The 20904-nt window shown below is 46.2% G+C and overlaps 1 protein-coding gene across 1 annotated transcript; it reads right to left on the bottom strand.

Moving 5' to 3' along the window:
- Window positions 1-1003: 1003 nt before the first annotated feature.
- LOC117427537 (sortilin-like) lies at window positions 1004-19535 on the bottom strand. Its single transcript, XM_034045719.3, has 20 exons — window positions 19119-19535; window positions 11747-11806; window positions 9670-9743; window positions 9433-9535; window positions 8991-9155; window positions 8066-8139; window positions 7713-7762; window positions 7198-7325; window positions 6609-6753; window positions 6218-6373; window positions 5732-5838; window positions 5069-5171; window positions 4698-4869; window positions 4237-4427; window positions 3763-3952; window positions 3013-3129; window positions 2497-2605; window positions 2033-2145; window positions 1623-1749; window positions 1004-1291 (listed from the first exon to the last, which is right to left on the bottom strand). Exons 1-20 carry the CDS (start codon window positions 19329-19331, stop codon window positions 1277-1279), a joined length of 2412 nt encoding a protein of 803 aa, XP_033901610.3. The 5' UTR covers window positions 19332-19535; the 3' UTR covers window positions 1004-1276.
- Between the last annotated feature and the right edge of the window lie 1369 nt (window positions 19536-20904).

Genomic DNA, 20904 nt, shown 5'->3' with positions numbered 1-20904 from the left:
ATGTCAGGTTGCTCTTACCAGCACAGGACTTTATCGATCCTGTTTTACTGGCTGCTCAATTAAAAGGTCAATTGTGTTTGTAAACTCACACGGGTCATTGCAAATGTATTTATGTTTTAATGCTTTCAAGTTCGTAAAAAGGCTTTCTGTTCTGATAACCCAAACTTTCTCTATCAATTAAATAACTAGAAAGAGATATAAATCATAGCAAAATCTTTGAGGTTGGTCTTTAGGTTAAAAACAACCTAACAGAAGCAACAAGCTTAGCGTTACAATTTCAAAACTTTACCTGAAAATTAAAAAATAAAACGCCACACACACCTACAGTATGCTGAAGATAGGGCATTCTTTGTCAAAATAAATTCTAGCCCAGTTTACTAACCCTTGACATATAAATATCTACCAAACAAAGCTAGACCTGTGTTAAAAACAAGCAAACACAGGATTGAGCGGACAACAGTCTGTGATGAGTTTATACAATGAGCAGCATCATTACAATGCAAGTCCAATATGAGAGTATGGATGTAGCTGACGTTTCTGCAAAAGCATCATCATCATCATCATCATCATCATCATCATCAACCGTGCATTTAAAATTATGAGTACGTCAGGATCCATTGAAGGTTTGGGTTTGCAATATTAATAAAATCCTTACCCCCGGTCTGCCCCTGGAGGAGATGTAACCCTCTCTTGACTTGTCGCACTTGAAACAGAAGAATAATAAAAACAAGCAAGCTGGGCAGCAAGTTACAAAACAAACAAAAAAGTCAAGCAGAAGTAATGATATTCAGTGAACCTAAAGAAATGCCAACACGTCTACTTGCACGTCTTCAGTTTGAAGGCCTACGATCGCTCTACAAACAGAGTACCTTCATTCGCAATGCCTCCAGATCGCTACCCCTGCATACAGTCCATAGGGGGCGCTAGCCTGTCTATTAACACCTTTCCCAGTCACTGCTGCGGCATTCTCTCTCTCATTCCACAGAGCTCAACAGGAATCCAGTTTATTAAAAAAAAAAGTTTAAGAAAATAGCTGTATATATTGCTGATTTTGAATTCTCTCTGTGCTAACATAAAACATAGTGTTTGCCACATGGTCTGCAGATTGCAGTGTATTTAAATGTTCAGTTGAATTGTTGAAGTTTGTATGAACGGTTTTGTTCTGCTTTGTATTTCCAGGAAACGGGGGCGGGGGTGCATTCTGCAGGGCTGGGCAGGCTGGGGGGGCGCACTCACAGTGGCTGGGGGGGGGGGGGGGGGGTCTTCATCTGCTCTCTCACTCGAGGAGATCCTGTGCAACAGATCAATAAGGTTACAGTTACTGCAGGAGGACAACCACTGTGCCAACGATGCACTGTAATCTACGCAAGCAGAAAACTTTGCATTCAAAAGTATTACTTTTTAATGGTCGAGATACAATAACTCGGTACAGTATATACTGTGATCTAAAAGGTAAAACTACAGGAAACCAGGTCGGTAGACAAAGCTATTGGCTTGTGCCTCATTGGTCCACTTGGCTTCGTTTCTTTTAGTTTTGTTAGAATTGCGATTGAGCGCTACTCAATAGAGTGATACACAGAGTGGAGTTCAATGCACACAGTGTAAGCAGTGCAGCCAGGTACCTCGTCCGAGTCATCGTGATAGTCGCGTTTGCTGGAGTGGGCGGAGTTAGTCTCCAGCTCATCCACCCCGTCGATCCCATTGGCCTCTGCGTGCTGCTGCAGGACGGAGTACCGGTGCACCAGGAACCTGGGGAGAGACGAGGGACATGAGCTTTGAGTGTGGATTGAATTCTATTGCACCAGGTTGCCGATCTTGGCAGGAGACCCCCCCCCAAGGAAAGCTCCATTGGCCTTTCCACTCCTGCTAGGGTAACAATCTGATCGTCTCCTTACAGACAGACAGAGACTGCACCGCAGTCCTGACTTCAGCACCCCCTGCAGTTCAGTCCCAGGGGCCTCTCAAGTGGAGACTGAATTGTGCGCTTATAAAAACGAGACTTCCAAAAAAGTTCCGATTTCAGTGAACTCGCCTCCCACCGCAGACGTATTTCTTCACAAGGAGGACCCCAGCTATGATCGTTATCGCCAGCACCCCGATTACTGCAGCCACAATCGGGGCAGGACTGGTGGAGGGTGTGGTAGCCTGAGAGAGAGAGAGGAGAGAGAGAGAGAACGTTTCAATTTAAAAAAAGGGACGCAGTTATAGTTGAACAGTTTTTTCCCCGGTTCGCTGACAGACTGAACACAAGCTGCAGCTTCAGGGATGAGCCACCCTGTCCCTTCCAGCCCAGGGCCTGAATTCAATCAAACGTTACAGCGCTGCCATAGCTGCCCTTTCTAACGGCTATGGCGCCGCCGTCACTTTGATTTAATCCAAGCCCCGGTCTCAGGTGTTTATTTGAACCTATTGAACCTCCACCCGGGTGAACAGGCAATATCACGAAGCTGGTTCACCCTGGTGCAGAGCAGCAGCCCTGAGCTCGATTCGAATTACCAGCTGCGCAGGGTCCAGCAGGTTGCTCACACACTTCTTACGGAGATCGATCACCTTCCTCTCCGGCTGCGTCCCGCTTTCACACCTGTCCCCCGGAATCTTACGGTAGCTGCCAATCAAAGCACACACAGGATTCAGAGGGTCTCTGGCTGGTCAGCGAGAGTGAAGAAGGCTTCTTTACAAAGCGGGGTACAAGGGTCTTCAGATGCAATTATAAAAATCTGCAGAAAGCAGAACCAAAGTCCATCGTAAGAAGACAACTTGTATAACGGACGTAGTTTTAAAGGTTTTGAAATCCATTTTTCCCCACCTCTTATTAAACACGTTATCGCTGCACCCCGCCTCGTAATATAAATCAGGTCTTTTAAATGGAAAGCTGTTTATGAAAGTGTCTGGACCGCTGCTTCCTGGCACCTAATCAATTCATGTGTTGTGGTTCAGAACGTACAGGAACGGTCCGGCTGCAATCGGACCTGGCAGGATGCAGCAGTTTGAAATATTTTTCCCCCTCGTTACCCGCTGGTCTGGAGAAGCTCCTCCGTCCCGTGTAGGCAGAATTCCAGGTCGTGACCTTTAAGATCCGGCTGCTCCAGGCATTCCGAGCGGTTTTCCGGACGGAAGTATCCAAAGTCACTGGAAAACACAGTGGAGAAGGGGAGGGGTATTCATGTTTGATGGTAGCAGAGAGAGAGAATTCAAAACAAGCAAACAGTACTATATCCAGGGAGAATGTGGATCCAGCAGCACACTCACAGCCCTGTGAAATTAGTTTTATTTTTTATAATTTTTCGTTTTCACATTTAGTTTTACTACAGGATACATAATAATAAAACAACTCAAATAGATGTATCTCAATAATACATCATGTTTTTAACTACATACATATTTTTTATTAAACATTATCCGATTTTTTTAACATTAACATAAACAGATCACTCACAGAAAAAATAAATTTAGTTACCATAATTTTGTATTTGTATAAAAATACAGGGCTCTAAGCATACTTCTCAATCACTAGAAATACTTTGAACATGAACAGTAGTTCAGAAACAATCTTGTGCATCTCATAAAGAACAGTATGAGTCAACCTAGCCACTGTGAACCCAGACTCACTCCAAACTCACAGCTCCTGGACAGGGACAGCGGAATTACCAAAAGACCATTTCAGTAAGGTCATCTAATCAGTGTGCGACGGTGCGTATCTCAACATGAACGAGCGAAGCGAGAGGATCCCCCCTCCGAAGGGAGGGTCAGGGGGGTGCTTACCAGAGGAAGTCGTCCAGGGTGCAGGGGCAGGTGCTGGGCTGCTTGTTCACAACGTAGTCCCTGCCGTTCCAGCAGACGGAAGCCTTGCGGAGCCTCAGGAACTGCTCCTTGTACCCCAGCATGCAGCCGTCGTTGGGGTCGCTCAGGTCATTGGAGTGAGCCAGCCACTGGACGTAGTCCTTCTCGTCACCTGCAGGGAGAGACACGCGACCGCGTATGATACCCCACGCGATACTACAAGCACGCCAAGCAGCCTCGTCACCTTGCCTTAGCGTGACCTTTCCAATCGTTCACAGTGGTTCTTATTGCAAATTACTCAAATGCTTGTTTTTTTAGTTGACATATTCTTTGTTAAAATGCTCCGAGCCCCTGTGAACGATGCAGCTTCATATCTACATGCTGGTGGACGATGCAGCTTCATATCTACATGCTGGTGAATGATGCAGCTTCATATCTACATGCTGATGGACTCACAGTCGCGGGTGAGCAGCTCATTGAAGTCGATGGTGATGGAGACCCAGTACTGTGTGATCAGAGTCTCCCGGTACCCCCACACGCTGACGTTCATGGACCGGGCCCCAGGCTCAGACGCCAGGCCCGTGAAGTACAGCGGGTCAGTGGTGAAGTTATACCGGTACCAGCACTGCCCCTCGTCTGTGGAGAACCTGCGGTGATGAAAAAATAAATACAAATGGTAGCATAACCATGGGTACAGCATGTGCAAAACCATTACACAGTGTAAAAATAAACTTTTATAAGGATAGTGAAGAGGATGAAGATCAGGGCTCCAGCTGATAGGTACAAATCTGCCAGCTAGCTACAATGAGACCACCAGCCAACGCTCAGCCCGTTTCAATCTGCGTTCTGTGCACAAGAAACCCTTGCGATTCCAGGACACCCACTGAAACACAAGCACCCAGGCGACCCCTGCTCACTTGATGTGTTTGATGGGCTGGGAGGGGCTGTGCTCCACAGCCACGATGAGCCCCCCAGAGTCCAGAATGGCGTAGTGATGGGGTCCCACCAGAGCCTTGATCCAGGAGTACCCCCCATCATCGGACACGTACACATCGGGGGTCATCACAGAGATCGCATCCCCCACGCTGCCTGTGGGAAGAGGGGCAATGAGACCCACATTCGGGGGGGGGGGGGGGGGGGGGGGATCAGCCCCCAACACAAAAACAGGACTACGTTGTATACATGAAAAGCTACAATGTTTTCGGATTCAGGCAGATCGTAGCCCAGATTAAAATTAATATTTGTAGTAACGGGCAGACTGGTGATGTCACGTTATCATTCTCTGTACCGTGAGCGATGATCAGGCCCACAGCGTTGGGCTCGGACAGGGGCAGCATGGGAACGTTGAGTTTCTGAGAGATGCTGTAGGAGGCGTGGATATGGAGGCTGCACTGCACAGAGGAAACAAGAAGCAATGCAGGGTTAGCAACGCAACACACCATTTAAAAAAGTCGCCACACATTCAGCTGAGCTGCTTTCCTGTTGGTCCACTGCGATTTCCTTTCCAAGGACAAATGCTTATTCATGCCTCCGCCTAGCAAAGGGGTTCATTACACAGACCCCCAGACCCATCACAATGGCGACACTGGAAAATGCAAAATGCATTGCGTGCCAGTGTGAAGAGCGTGTTCTAACCACATGCAAACACAAGCGCAGGCAGGCTTTCAGGAGCCATGGAAACGCACCTGTGTTTGATATTTTACTGACTAATCTAAATTGCTGTGGGTTTACAGCTTAGTGGATCAGACCACCTGGGAAGCTAAATGCAAATGTAATACAAATGTACCTGCGAAGTATTTTTAACTCTGTGTGTGTGTGAGAGAGACGCTGGAGTGAGAGGGGACCAGTCTACTTGGATCACCAGACTAGAGAGACTAGAAATGGCCCTGAGCGATGGCGATTGAAGCCTGAAGCAGTCTCACAGGAGGGCTCGCACTCCCCACAGACTCACCATCTCCTTGTTCCTGGCTGTGGAGTCGCACTGGCTGTTCTCTGGCTTTCGAATGGGCTTCCACTCTCCTCCCTGGTCAAACGTGATGACCGTCTGCACCGAGCCGTCTGGAACAGAAATGCCGTTACCACAAGGCGCGTCTTGAGACAGAGAAGTGGGAGGAGGGGCTGGAAATGGGTGATGCTAAACTTCTGGACAGAACTGTAGGTCTTAAAATGTGCAGTTTTGAAAAGAAACAGCATGTTATGGTGAAGACCTATTTTTAATTTTAAACATGCTTTGGCCCAGAAGATACCGCAGTGGTGAAATGCTAGTGTAACAGATTTCCTGAAAACAAGGCGTGGAAACTGAGAACTTTCTTTAACCTAGACCCACACATCATGACTTTGGATGCTGCGCACAGCTGTATAGGGCATGGAAGCGAATGGCAGGTCTGATTCGTAACAGCCTGGCGATACCATCTCAGGAGCCACTGGAGAGACTCGCCTTCAGCCAGGACGCTGGTCATGTAGACCCCCCGCAGAGAGGTCACGTTGGTGAAGTCCGTGTCCCCGCTCGTCATCGTGTAAAGGTGTCTCTCCAGGGACTTGGAGTAAACGATTCCTCGATCGTCCGAGACGAAGATCGTGCCAAAACCGGTGTCTGAAGGAGTGAAACAAAAATGAATGCAAAAATACAGCATGGGCAACCCAACCCAACTTCAATTTACAACTCCCTTCCCCTGAGGAATTTAAATGATCTAACAGACGTCGATTTGAGAAGCGCTGTGATGAACGAAGAGACAGCGTCTCTTAGCAGCAGCAAGCCTCTGAACCCGTTGTTAACGCTCGAGCCGACGCTCTAGAACCCCGCCACGGCCCCACGGTGCCACACGTACCCCCTGGCTCGTCCACGTGCATGAACACCATGTCGTCATTGGCTGCCAGGATGGAGTAGAACTGCTCGTGGCCCACAGGGGGGAGCTGGGCCATGTTCCACGACTCCCCCTGGTCCACAGACACGTGGATCACCCGTACAGTGCCCTGCAACATCGAGAGAGAGAGAGAGAGAGAGAGAGAGAGAGAGAGAGAGAGAGAGAGAGAGAGAGAGAGAGAGAGAGAGAGAGTCAGTGTGAGGGTTCAGGGGCAGACTAAACACACAGGCGTGGATGGGATGTCTACCACAACATGCAGGTCAGAGTCGAAGCTCTTTTTAAAACAAGCTGCCCGTGGGAAGCAGTCCTCCACCGCAACAAAACCCAGCCCAGGACAGTTCCAGAATCGTTCGGATTTTGTTAGGGATCTAGATAACCGAGATATAAAAGCATGCACACTTGATTGGTTTCACAGATCGTGATCTTTTACACAGGACGGCTGTTCAGTAAGTCTCTGTAACTCCCGTGTATATTTCATGAGGAACTGGATACTACGGTGCAGTGTTGCCTTGAGATTAAATAATGAATTAGCAGAGGAGGCTCCGGCTCTCACCGATCCAGTCATGACGGACGCGAAGATAAATTTGCCACCCAGACCGAAGGAGTAGATCTTGGTGCCGATCGTCCGGAAGGACCTCCCAAAATCGGACGTCTTCCTGAGCTCCAGCATCCCCCGATCGACTGGGATAACAAATTGAACAAACAGCCAATCAAACATGTCACTGTCAGACAGCAGGTGCATGTCGTAAAATGCATCCACACTCCACTGCAGGTCTCAATGGGGTTATCACAGTGCAGGTCGCAAAGAGATCTGTTTGAATGATCTCGAGATCTTCCTTTTTAAACCAGATCTTTATTCTATGAAGTAACATTAATACGTAGATCAAAAAGGATCACCTACAGCTTTCATTACGATCTACACCTGCTTTTTTATTTGTGTGTTATTCCATTACATTGCAGTTCTACATGTTCACATGGTCCCCCCAAACAGATAAAGACTGCGACAGGCTGACTCTGGGGGGGCACCGTATTAATATTTAACACCCCCCCTCCCCCACTGCTACTCACTGCATGATCCGTTGGGGTAGGTGGTGAAGAAGATTGTGTTCTTAGGACCCCTAGAATAACACAGATGAGAGAGAGAGAGAGAGAGAGAGAGAGAGAGAGAGAGAGAGAGAGAGAGAGAGAGAGAGAGAGAGAGAGAGAGAGAGAGAAAGAGAAATGCCTGAAATATAGCACTGGGTGTAAATGGTAAAAACAAGTTGCACTTGCATAAAAGACCTTAAAATAACAATTCTACCACTGCAGTTCTACTCTGTTAAAACACACACAAGGCACAGGACAGGCAGATTTATTCGTACAGGTGGGTTTGATATGGCAGATTTGTTTTAAAACAGCATCACGTTGTTTTGACACCTCACCATTTCACAAGGCAGACAGTGTCGTGCATCATTTTCCAGGTCTCCCCAAAGTCGAGGGAGAGCCACAGGGCATACTGAAAAACAAAAAGACGTTCACATTAAACACTGAAAGACTTTCATGTCTAAAAACAGATTAAGAGAGTGAAACGCTGTTCTGGGTATCTGAGTGTTCAGTGTGGAAGCAACTGCCTCCCGAAGTAGATTAATGCAGCAGGACAAGTTCAGAGAATTGCAGGAACACGAAGTGCACTGAGGGAGTAGCAACAGTGAGCAGAGCTCCAAATACATTAGTCAGCAGGGCGCACTGCAACACTCTCATGTGCAATTAGTGCCAACGAAAATGATGCATATTAACACACAAGTCTATGAACCGACAGTGTGTCATTACAGCAGCAGCCCCCTTCTCTGGGGGAGGTGTGTGTGCGAGTGCAAGAGAGAGAGAAAGAGAGAGAGAGAGAGAAAGAAAGAGAGAGTGCGAGGGGGGGATCAATCCAAATGCAAATCAAAATGCAAATCAGTCCCTGCTCTGATCACATTGTGTGAGAAAGGACTGAATACCCACAGGACTGAGGAGTGAAAAATAGAATAGAGGAGTAACTTCATTCAAAGTTCTTAAATAAAACAACGTTCTGTTCAATACCAAAGCTGGAGAAACAATTTGACTGGGGGGGGGGGGGGGGGGGGGAACAGGGCCTGCACATACGATGTCCAACATCCGAGACATATCAGTGGAGACGTGGGGACAGAGGGGTGTAGAAGACACAGAGGGGAAAAAGCAACGTTCACACGAAATCAAATATTAACAAAAAGACAGGAGGAGAGTATTCTGGAAAGGGGACATATTTGCAACATAAGGACCACTGAGGCGCTATAGGGAGACATGCAAAGCTGAGACACAGGGACACAGTGTATCGAGTTGTCTCACGTTGATGCCGAGGACCAGCAGCTGACTGGCGTTCCTGGGGTTGTAGGTTATCTGCGTCAGGGGGTGGAAAGGCAGATCCGTACGGGAAAATCTGTTCCCGAAATCCAGAGACCGGAAAATCCTGCCTCCTGCGCTCCCTCCCGACACATCTCCCGTGAGGATCACCTAGAAGAAGAAGAGGAAGAAGAGGAAGAAGAAGCTTCGGTTAATAATCCTGGGCAATAAAACCAGGGCGGTTCTGTCCATTCTGCTTTCGACAAGTCCCCTGCTAACTCTAAACTGTTCCACAGCGTGGATTCAAATCCTCATCCCGCCACGGCAGCTCCGATTCCAATTCTAACTCCCCCACTACGGGCTCGCCACTGGAGGCACAGCGGCGTCCGCCCGAGTGGAGGCGGCTGGAAATCCCGCTATCGTTTCAAAATCACAGAGAAAGACAGACCTTGCCGGAGTTCTCCGGGCCGATGGCGATCCCGAACTCGGTCCGGATGAAGGTGTTGTTAATGAGGCCGCTGACATCCGAGAACGACTTCCCGTAATTCTCACTGAAACGAGACGACAGCTCACAAGGGACCGCTTTTAAACCAGGTCCAAATCACAAAGCACAGACTTAATAAAGAAAGAAAGAAAGAAAGAAAGAAAGAAAGAAAGAAAGAAAGAAAGAAAGAAAGATCAGTACCTTCTGTAGAGTTTGGACTGGCCAAATTTCACTAGCAGTAAAGGCACCTGGAACGTAGTCAATGCCAGGACTACCTAAAAACAAGTAAAACATCAAATAAAAACATATTGGCAACATGCTTATTGCAGACAGCAATGATGAGAAACAGCAGACAGTACCCTGCACAAGCAAGCCCCTTGCCCTTCACCTGTAGCATGCACAGCGTTTGGAAACACGCAACTGTGCAGCGCGTGTTTAAATCCATCGTCGGGTTCACACGAGAACCAAGACTGGTGTTTAAAAAGGGAGATGAGCTAGGATTTAACTAACACAATGTTAGATCAATACAATAACGCATTTAAAAACTAGGACAAGGCTTACAAACTGCCCCTGTGGTTTGCAAATCCTGATAGTGCAGCAGCTCCCTGCATCCACCCGGCAGTTTGCAAACCCCTTCAAAAAGAATATTCTGCAGACGGAGAGGGTAATAAATAAATAAATAAATAAATACACTTCAAATTAGATTTCTTAATAAATGAAAATGTCAAATTTCAAATGAATATTAGCTAGGGGCTGGCTCATTAACGCTGCAGTCCGATGCGTCTTGCTGTCAGAATGGGATCTCTTGATGCAAACGCGTACGTGAGACTTGCACCTGTACCCCCACCACTGGGCAAATGCATCCCAACGACTGCGCCATTGTATAGCAGCTGGAGCCTTTCCGGGCTTCCCTGCAGTCTGTTTAAGCCCATAGCAAAGCGTGCAATGGAAGTAGGTGATTTAATCTCTCTTTTATAGTTAAAAGCCTATAACATTACCAGTGTGCATGAAGGAGAAGGAAAGACAATGTCTGAGTTTTAATTAGTCCGCAGGACAATGACCCCCCCCCCCCCCCCCCAGTGTCTTTTAGCAACGCACTGATGGAGATAAACGATCAGAGGCAGCACTGAAATCCTCCAGCAGTGATCCAGCGTTAAAGACTGGTACAGCACAGCAGAAAGGAAAGCGCAGTCATGCCTTAGTGACACAGCAGCACACCAGGCCAGCATTAAGACAAGCACACAGGACCGAACTGAGACAGGATGAGACAGGGAATCCCGGGCAAGATCCCAGCTTTCTAATGAAGCGTGATTCTGAGCTAGATTCCAGGGATAACATGTTTTTTTCTTTTCAATAGTGTGCTAAGAAGAAGCAGCCAGGACAAAAGTGGATGGTTTTAAAAGAACGTCCCTACCGGCTTTTAATCACGAACGGACACACTGTTTCTCTACAGCATCACAGCCAATCAGATTGCTCCGTTGGCATACGATATGTCACTACACACTACAGCTTTTGATTTCTGTAGGGTGTGAAAAGGAACAAAAAAAAAAGTTCCATCACTACGGCAACCGTGGAGATTACTAAAATAAAGAATTCAGAATATTTACCTCCTTGTACGCTGCACTTAAAAACAAACGATGGCTTAAAATGCACTGACGGTCTATTCCACGTCATACAAACAGTGCTGTTGGTTATTGGGCTAGCTCCTTCGTGGAATAACTACAGGACTCCAGGAACATTGCTGGTAGACCCTCTATTTAGCAGGGATCGCTTTACAATGCAATCCAACGTCCACGCTGGGGACAGTTCCGCGGTCTCATAGTGGTCAGTTAAAGCTGTGGTTGTTTATCTTATTTGTGGGGAGCTTTTTCTTCTTTGCGAAGCAGAGAATGCATCCTTTGTTGGCACTCAAGGGCAGGGAGATGCATTGCAAAACAGTCAGTTGGCTCTGCAGTTTTGCACCAAAAAAAATTGATTTAAAAAAAGCTGCATAGATAAAATAAATCCAACAACGTGAAATCAACCCATGTTACGAGATAAAACATCATTGTGATGCTTTAAAAAAATGTAAAAAAAAAGTTTGTGTATCATTGTATCAATAGGAATGATGTCATGCAAATGTTCTAACACACCCCCGCGCCCCCCATTTGAACCCAGGATGACATCACAGAGCTCAGCTCCAACCTCCAGCCCTGCCTACACAACTGCTGCTGGTAGTGTTAGTGCGGACCCAGCTGAACTGCACTTAAAGTGAACAAACGTGATGAGAGATACTTACTCCAGTCCCATCGCCCACCCAGGCCAGCGACACCGAGCCACTCAAGTCGAAGAACGGAAACTGCAAGAAGAGAGAAAACACGGGATTCAAATTCAGAGCACAGGAAGCGTGCAGCAAAAACCTCTCCCACGCCTCTGATCGAGAGGTCTGTTCACCCCTAAATGACATCAGCCCTGGTCCCGGGCTTTATCAACCCAACTGGGTACAGGGCTCTGCGAGGGAAGGGGTTGTTAATGTTTTCCTATCTGACATGTTCCTGTGACACATAAAGGCAATGCTGTAGAAAGCTGCTGAGGAGCGCGCATCCCTTACTGGGGTGTAGAGCTCCATCGTTTGCTCACTGTGTTGTCTCTGAGACTGGCAATTATTCGCATTAATGCCTTTTTCATATTGCATGCTGATATTGAAATTCAATAGAGCATTCGTATTAAACTGACTACATGCTGTATTGAGCGAATCATGCTGGGTTAATAAGGCTCCAGTGAGCCATCAGAGCAAGCTAGCTACTCCACACAAGAGGGTAATGACACGCTCAGCTCTGCTGCTTCAGTAAATATGTACAAAACCCTGTTTTAGTAACTTTAGGAACAGAGGTGTACTGAACATCAGCTGCCAAGCAGTGCTCTGACTAGGTCAAGCAGATCCAGCAGCTCTAACCCTGCTGGGAGGGGGTTAACACAACACAAGACCACAGCTCTGTTCCTACTGTCTGACTCGCTTGCACCCGATCATTTATTCAGCAGTTCAAAACTTATTCATATTACGTGAATGCTGATTTTATCTGTCACAGCGTTTTGTGTTTTTCTTTTTTTAAAAACACAGTGTGCCCGAACAGGTTCTCATGTGTTTTTTTTTCTTTAGCTTCTGCCCAATATCCCCTTGAAAGAAGGAAGGATTATTTCAGATTTTAATTAGAGCCTCAGGACACACACACACGCACACACACACACACACACTCTGAAGCTGTAGCCCAGTGAGATTCCATATTCTAATTACAGTGCTCTATTTACTGGGGAGACAGCTGCGTTCTGAATAGCACTCAGAGAAGACAGCCTCACAGCAGGGGCACAGCCTGCCTCTCCCTGCCTGACAGCAGAGGAACCCGCCCACCCGCCCAGCAAAGCAGCAGGACGTGACCCACATTTGAGTGGCTGATCCCAGCAGAGACACACACACAGAGAGCCTGTGAAGAGGCTTCTCAATCTCAACACAGCCAAGCTTGAACTCCTCTCTAAATCAGTCTCCCCCGACTATGATCTCACCAACTCAAATGCAAGCCCAGACGATTCCAGATGCCAGTAAAATGTCTGTTGCCCTCCCCGGGCTGAGAAAAGCTTGCCTCTGGTACTTTGTCTGTACATCAAAAAGTAATTCAGAAACGTTTCTTTCCTTGAAGGTCTGCTCACCTTCCCTCTGCCCCACCCCACCCCTCCAACGTCTGGTAACAGCACAAGCACATTGTGCTCTCCCGCCCTGTCTGGTAAACTAGGCAGGGCGTGAGATTTCATGAAACACGGACATGAGAAACAGGACAGCCCTGGACAAAAGGGTACGCTTTCGACACACAACACAGTAATAAAATCACTCCTATTCACCAGCTGGTAAATACGATGCTGAACCATCATTATCTGGAGGTACTGGAAAAGCTGCCAGGGCAGCTGTGTGCAGAGGAAAGCTTCACGATTGAGGCAGAGAGTCCTCGAATTGACCATAAAAAGAGCTGACTCTGGGGTTCTACTTCACTGTGTGTACATTTTCAGGCTCCTTTTCAAACCCCAGGAGTTTAAAGCACCCCTGTGGCCTCACTGGAGCTGCTCTGTGAAGCATGTGCGAGGGACACGCGTGCGTTTCGACAGGAAGAGGATCAGGAGGCGGAGAGCTACCAGAGCTGCTTTTACTGTACGTCTGAACCGAGGCGAAGGGAAAGCATGGAGAGGTAAGGCTTCTGATGAACAGGCGTCGTGGAAACATGTCATGCTGATTAGATCAAGCCCTGACAGCTACACTCTACGGGTTCGTTTATCAGATGTTTTTTTTTTTTAAATGCAAAAGTAAACAGAATGTAATTCGTTGGAACGCCTGACGCAGCAGATACAGGGAAAGATCTTCACCGCAGATTGCACAGCTCTCTGCAAAGCTCAGGAGCGAAAGTCACAACGGAAAGAGACATACAAAATTAAAAAAAAAAAAAAAAGAATCACCTTCAAGTTTCTGCAGCAACAGGACTTGGAGAGCAAAAAAAAAAAAAGAATAGCTGGCTCTTATTACGAGGTACGATCCAACACATGTGCACCAAACCTGCTTTATGCAAGAGAGCCAACACAAAGAACGAGAAGCGGTATGTGAAAGGTGAAAAAGCTCTAGAACAAAACAGCAGATCGCATTGTAGGACAGAAACTAGACTCCGATTGCAAAGCATTCTGTGCCATGCCAGGATTTAGGAAATCCATAATGTGTTGCTGATACTGTACCAGAGCAAATGTCTTAGGTTTATTTGGGTTCCCCCCCCTAACCCTGACCCTTTCCCTGGCCTGGGAGCAGAAGTTCTCAGGACAGGGTGCTGCCCCCCAGTCCAGTCCAGGCTTGTAAAAATGAACCACTTATCCTGATGCTGCAGCTGCAACGTTTTCTCCCACTTCACCAGTCAGACCTGTGCAGAGGAGCATCTTTCATTCCACACTCTTCCAGTTTCTTTTTACTGCTACAGTTCGAATCAGCTCTGCTCGCAGCACACACTCAGTTTTCCCTCTCCCCTTTCCAAGCTGCAAAGCCACGTCAACAGTAATCAATGTTGCCTGCTCGCTACAGTCCTGCGATTTGTCAGGCTGCTTCTTGTGCAACAGCTATTCATCAGCTGGGACAGTATAATCTTAGGTTTTGTGCGTTTATTATTTTTCAGTGCACAGAGGCTTTTATTGTTTGTTTGTTTCCACAGACTACTGAACACTGGCACTGGAGCAAAACGATTCAACAGGAGTAAAAAGTGGACAGCGGGCTTGAAACGAGCAAAATCGCCACGGCTACAACTAGTAAGATTCAACCAACGCTCCATTTCACAAACAGGACGTGTGTGTGTGTGTGTGTGTGTGTGTGTGTGTGTGTGTGTTACAGAAATCCACAGTTAGTTCCCCAAGTGAAGGGAGGTGATGGACTTGACAGAACTGCCCACTGATCCGCAGTCCTGCAGAACTCAAAAAAAAAAAAAAAGGGAGAAATTCAGCATGCTTTGGCTCAGGATAAAAAGTTCCATGACACACGTTGCACCAACACCCCCAGTTATGAAATGTAAACACACAGGCTGGCAAGCCTGAACGCCAAATAAATGAAAGGTCAGGCTGTGAAAGGAATGAAAGGCTGTCGGGCCCTTTCACAGCCCTCTTGTCTCGCGGGTACCTGGCGTGCAGCGCTGCCCCTGGCACCTGCGAGAGAGAGAGAGAGAAGGATTTGCAATTGAAATGAAGCAGGTTTGCCGTGGCTGAGCTGCCCTTGTTAATTAGGAACGCTGGGCTGGGTAATACTGAGATATAAAGCCTTGTCAGCTTGTAGGTGCAGGAGGCTTTGCCGATTAAATCAGGCTGACAACTTTGTCAGAAAGGCTTTTTTTTATTATTCAAATCCAACGACAGAATCACAGAGCGAAATCCACCATTGCAAATCCTGCAACACCGCGAAGCAGCGCTGGACCTCAGGTAAGTGATATTTCTGAATTAAGCTTGTTCAATTTAGGGTTAAAAACAGGATTCTCTTTTCCATGCATTTTTACTGTTTACACACACACACAGAAACAGCATCTCTGAAAATAAAACTGGAATTACAACAGCAAGCAGCCCCAATACAAAGAGGTGCATGTCCTCTTGGTTGCATTGAATAACATGGGATTGCGGGATGTGAGATAGAACACTAGGTTAAATAAAGAACTCTTTCTGCATGCAGTACCACATCACTTCAACAACCTTTGCATTGCTGGAGCAAACTAATTGACCTGAACTGCAAAGTCAACTGTGCCGCTCAGAAGAACACACAATTAAGCACAACCGACTAATCAACAGCAAAACGAAAATGCAAAAGTCATGCACAGAGACTGCAAATCAATTTGCACAGAGACTGCAAATTGATAAGCCTCGCCCGTCTTGCAAGTACTAGAAGCAGTAGGTATGCCAGCTAACTCGTACCAGCACTGCAGAGTCACATTAATCATCAACCGATACACATGTGACAGAGAAGAGGACAAAGCCACCTTCCTGGAGAAGACAGACACACAGCAGGTTAGCCAACACAAATTCCACCAGACTGCCTCGGATTAAAAGGCTCACGACAACCAGCATTTCAAAAACCCTTTCTCCTACCGCATAGCAATTTCACCCATTCCAGGTTTTAATACAAGCTTGATTAGTCACAGTGTATAGCTAACAGGCTTGGGTGCATCTTGTTAAACTCACAGTAAAACCAGGAATGGCTCACTGCTATGCAATGGGGGTCTTACTGCCATCCCTGCAAACCCAAGTGGCAAATAAAAAGAGAAACAAACAGCGCCTTCTTTATCGAGCACCCTTGACCTCTGAAAGGACTTTCCTCGGGTGACTGGGTCCCAGGTTTGTATTGTGCATTACACAGTGTAACAAACACTCCAGAGAGTCAATGCATCCTCTCCCAGACGATGCCTAAGAAATATGTTTAATTATCTCCTGCTGTCCCCCGGCTGATACAATCAATGCTGTGGTGCTCGCTTGAGAGAGTGCCTCATTAAGCCATCCCCCTGGCTCAAAAGCACCATTCCTCTCTTTCGCTTTAAAAATAACAGCAACAGACATTTGTTAGAAAGGGTCTGATCTGCTGAAGGAATAATATCTAACTGCAAAATACAAAGCTGAACCTGCAGCTCCTAAGATACGATCTTCAACAGCTCAGCCAATCAGCAATGCAGCAGTAACTCTGTCAAGGGATGACAGCGCTGTGGGTGCAGGCTGAGAACCAGTCGCTCCAGATCTCAATCAGGGAGGCACAACAAAGGCAGTGACTAATGCAAAGTCTCGGGGTACACGGGAGACCCAAAGCTTACTGCACACTCCGATCGCTCAGCGAGAGGAAAACTGTTCACTCCTGTCGATTGTTTTGAACTTCTCTCTAGAGCAGCGAAGCAGCAGGTGTCCTTTCACAAGCCATGGTTTATACTTCAAGGAAAACTAAGAAAAATGTGCAGTTAAAGAAAAGCCTGCAGGTTCCCCCCAATGCCTGTAGGCAGGTAACTTCAAACCAGCACAGAAAGGAATTGTAAAAATGACTGGAAGGTCTTGTGAACAAATACGACCTACAGCTGCATAATAAAGCAAGTTTCAGGAAAACAGTGCAGTTTTTATTTGAAATACATTTCATTACTGGGATTAAAAAAAGGGATTACTGCCTGTTTATTTTCTGGTCACTTCACTTAAGAACGCACTAATGAAGATAGACATATACATTTATTGCAGTGTGTGTGTGTGTGTGCGTGTGCGTGTGCGTGCGTGCGTGTATGCGTGCAGTGCTGTGGGCGTGTGTGCGTGCGGTGCTGTGTTATTTTAGGGAGTTCTCTGCTCAGGAGCCCTGGCTCTGACAATGGGGATTGAAGAGAAGGCTCTTGTCTTCAAGCTCTCTACTCCTGGATCCACACCACTGACTCAAGCCAGCGTGAATACGAAACCCAGGGTAGCGAGTCAGTAACCCCGCAGGGCATTAGAAACACCAGCACTGCCAAAACCAAGAGAGCGTGGCTTTGAAAATAAACATCAACACAAAACATCCTGTCCACGCTCTCCAAACATGTTTCTACTCTGTACACACAACGCATTGCAAGAGGTGACCTTACAAACACTGGGATGAGGAGAGCTTTTGTACAGAAAAAAAACAACAAACAAGTTATTTTCAGAAAGGAATCTCGGCTCTCCACCCTCCACCTCCTTGTAAATTCTTTAGTTCAAAGGGGTCCTGGATGTGAAAGAGCTTCTGTGCTGCTGATGTTAGATCTACCAATTAATGAAACAGACACTGAGGCACAAATAGCAAAGCTGCTGTTACAGAGCTCAGGATACTCCGGGGTGCAGCAGTGTGTAGTGATGCTTGTGTGAAGGTGGACCGCTTTGTAGTCTCTAATAATAATAATAATAATAATAATAATAATAATAATAATAATAATAATTACTTGAATTGCATTTCTTAAAAAAAAAAGAAGTCATTATTAAGCGATGTGATCACAACACTTTTTCACTTTTTTTTTTTTTTTGTTAAATGCTAAGTGCTGAAAAGGTCGTCCCGTTTTGAAATCGCCGCACCAGAGAATCATTCACCGGAGACCAAAGAAAACAAACACAGCAAAGAAAACACTGCCTTCAGAAACGCTGAGGAATGGGGCTGAAGTGAATGACTTCAGGATATAACTGCATAGCAAGGGTTCTGGGGAATTCGTCATAAACCACGCCCACTCCGCTCTTAGTTTACATAAACCACGCCCACTTCGCTCTCTTAGTTTAATGTCACCAGAACCCCTTGATTCAATTATAACCTTGTAATTCTCAAATCACAGTCAGACTAGCCTCATCGAAGGCAGAGGGCCAGAAGAAGGGGGTGCGTTTTATTTCGGGGTTACAGTGACGCATTGGTGTGTAGAATTCGATTGTTTTGAGCAATACGAGGGGCGTACGATTCAAACACTGGAAACAATACGGTACAGCGGCACGCCGGGTCCCACTGCAAAACAATATCCGATTAATGTACGTACTGTTATATTGCTGAGATCTATCTGCATTGCACGCAGGTTCAAGCGCTTATTCTATTGACTTTATGCACATCGCATGTGAATGTTTACATGCGACAGTGATGTACACACATTAGCAAAACGCGGTAGCAGAAAACCACACTCATCATGTCTCATGCACAAAGCGTGTATTTCCACAGGTAATTATTGTTAGTTTGACTGGATAATCCGCAAAATACTACCAGCGTCTCGATGGGGTCACGTCAGCGAGTTAAATAAATGCATGCATCTCTTGTTTTTTTTAGTCTGACTAATAAACAACGCAATTAACTGGGCTGTTTCTATAAAACGGCTTCTGCAACTGGAATACGAAATATAATTTCGGTTTACATAAGCAATGAAGCGAGCGCACGCCCTAGTAATGCTCACCCCACATCTACCGAGCTTGCAAAGCAACCGCGTTTCAATTGCAAACCCGAGTACCTGAAAATAAAAATGTATTAATATTTCTTCAGAGACGTGTTACGGCGTCGGGTATCGATGTAACACGGTTAAAATAAACCGCAAGCAGCGGTGTGCAATGACACAGCCAGGGGATCGTGCTACGGAGTGAATTAATAACGCATGCAGCAAATGGTTGCTTACCGGGTGCGTGTTGTTAGTGAGCCTGGCTTCAAACCCTCTCCAGTCGTTACAGGTATCTCCAAGCTCCGTGCTCCGTTTGTTAACTTTATTGTAGCGGTGCAGAGCGGAGGGGTCCGGCACCGAGCCCTCGATAACAGCACCGTCCAAAAGCCCGCACGAAAGGGTGAAAATGCAAACTAGCACCAAAACACCGCAGTTTAACACGAGAGTCATGTTGTTGCTAGGCGACTTGAGATATTATAATTTTAAACGTCCATAACCAAGCACTCGGCTAGTAGTTGTGCACTTCTCCGCAACTCTCGACACTACACCCAAAAAAAAAAATCCTGCACTTGACCACTGGTGAAATTAGGTGTATTTGCCGACCAGTTTAACTATCGGGAGAAGGCTTCTCGTACGATACCGCCTACTTCACACACACGCGGCGAACTGATTGGCTGCCTCTCAGCGTCTTCCCTTTTTGATAAGCTGATTTTGACGTCAGTCAAGAACAGAAACCTTCCTTCATGACCAAACAAAGCCAAGCTGTTGTTTTGATTTTTTTTTTTCATTGGCGGAATCCTGCCAAGCTTACCTAGCTACAGAATTCTGATTGGCTAGCAAAGCATGAACGCTCTGTTTTATTGCGTGTTATTTATTATTGTTCAGTATTATTAGAAAATGTGTGTTTTAATTTTAAAACACATTTTAACGGTACGGACCATATTTGTCATATCCCAGTGCTGCAATTTGTAACATTTGGTGAAAAGGCAATACAGCTATTGCATCTGTAGACAGTGACTGTACCCAGAGAGCAAGTTAGCTGTTTGTTTTGCTCGGCTGTTTTTGCACACGTTTTATTTTAACATGTATTTATTGTATTTGTTGCTTGGGCAATTCACAGGGTGAAAATTGACACACTCATTTTTTAAAAAAATAATGTAATCGGAGTTCTAAGCACGGTCCTTAGTTTCTTATACATTTAACTACAGCGATTACAACGCCAGTCTTCAGAAGAGCATTTTTAAAACCTTAGTTCGCTCCCCTTTGAGGGTCTGTTGTTACCCTGAAAGCGATACTGTGCGAGAAGCAGCGATCACATGACTGGCACTGGCAGTAACAGGAGCCTCGCACCACGCATTAGACAGACGGCATCTCTAGCAGGGGCTGCACCCTGCTGTCTGCAGCGAGCTGCTCTTCAAACGCTTAATACAAGGTGCTGTGTGCGCCACTGCCCTGCAGATTCGAGCACGAATGACCAAGGAAAGCTGTGGAGTGGACGGCTTTTGCATGGGGGCCGGAGCAAAGCATTCGACAGTGCCCGTCGTACTGTTTACATCAACTGTATTGTCCTCATAGAGAGGCAGTGTGGAAGGGGGGGGACGACAGGGATAGAGGGTGTGCCGAATAGCATTGATCCCAGAGGAATGCCAGGACCAAACTGAGAAAAGAGGATATCACTGTTCAAGTTACAAAGCAACACCCGGGGTGTGTTGTAAATACAATGTTTCATTATAATAAGGATACTTAAAGTTCAAAGGGTGAACACAATAATTCAATAATTATACCAAGAATGATCTGTCCAAAAACAAAGAGAAATGCATTTAAGTTTACTTAGATTATATCTATTTAGAAATTATATATATATATATATATAATTTATTTCTTAGCAGACACCCTTATCCAGGGCAACTTACAATTGTTACAAGATGTAACATTATTTTTACATACAATTACCCATTTATACAGTTGGGTTTTTACTGGAGCAATCTAGGTAAAGTACCTTGCTCAAGGGTACAGCAGCAGT

This window comes from Acipenser ruthenus, chromosome 30, assembly GCF_902713425.1.
Source record: "Acipenser ruthenus chromosome 30, fAciRut3.2 maternal haplotype, whole genome shotgun sequence".
Classification (NCBI taxonomy): Eukaryota; Metazoa; Chordata; class Actinopteri; order Acipenseriformes; family Acipenseridae; genus Acipenser; species Acipenser ruthenus.
The sequence above is the reverse complement of the archived record's forward strand: the minus strand, read 5'-3'. Positions and strand labels throughout refer to the sequence as shown.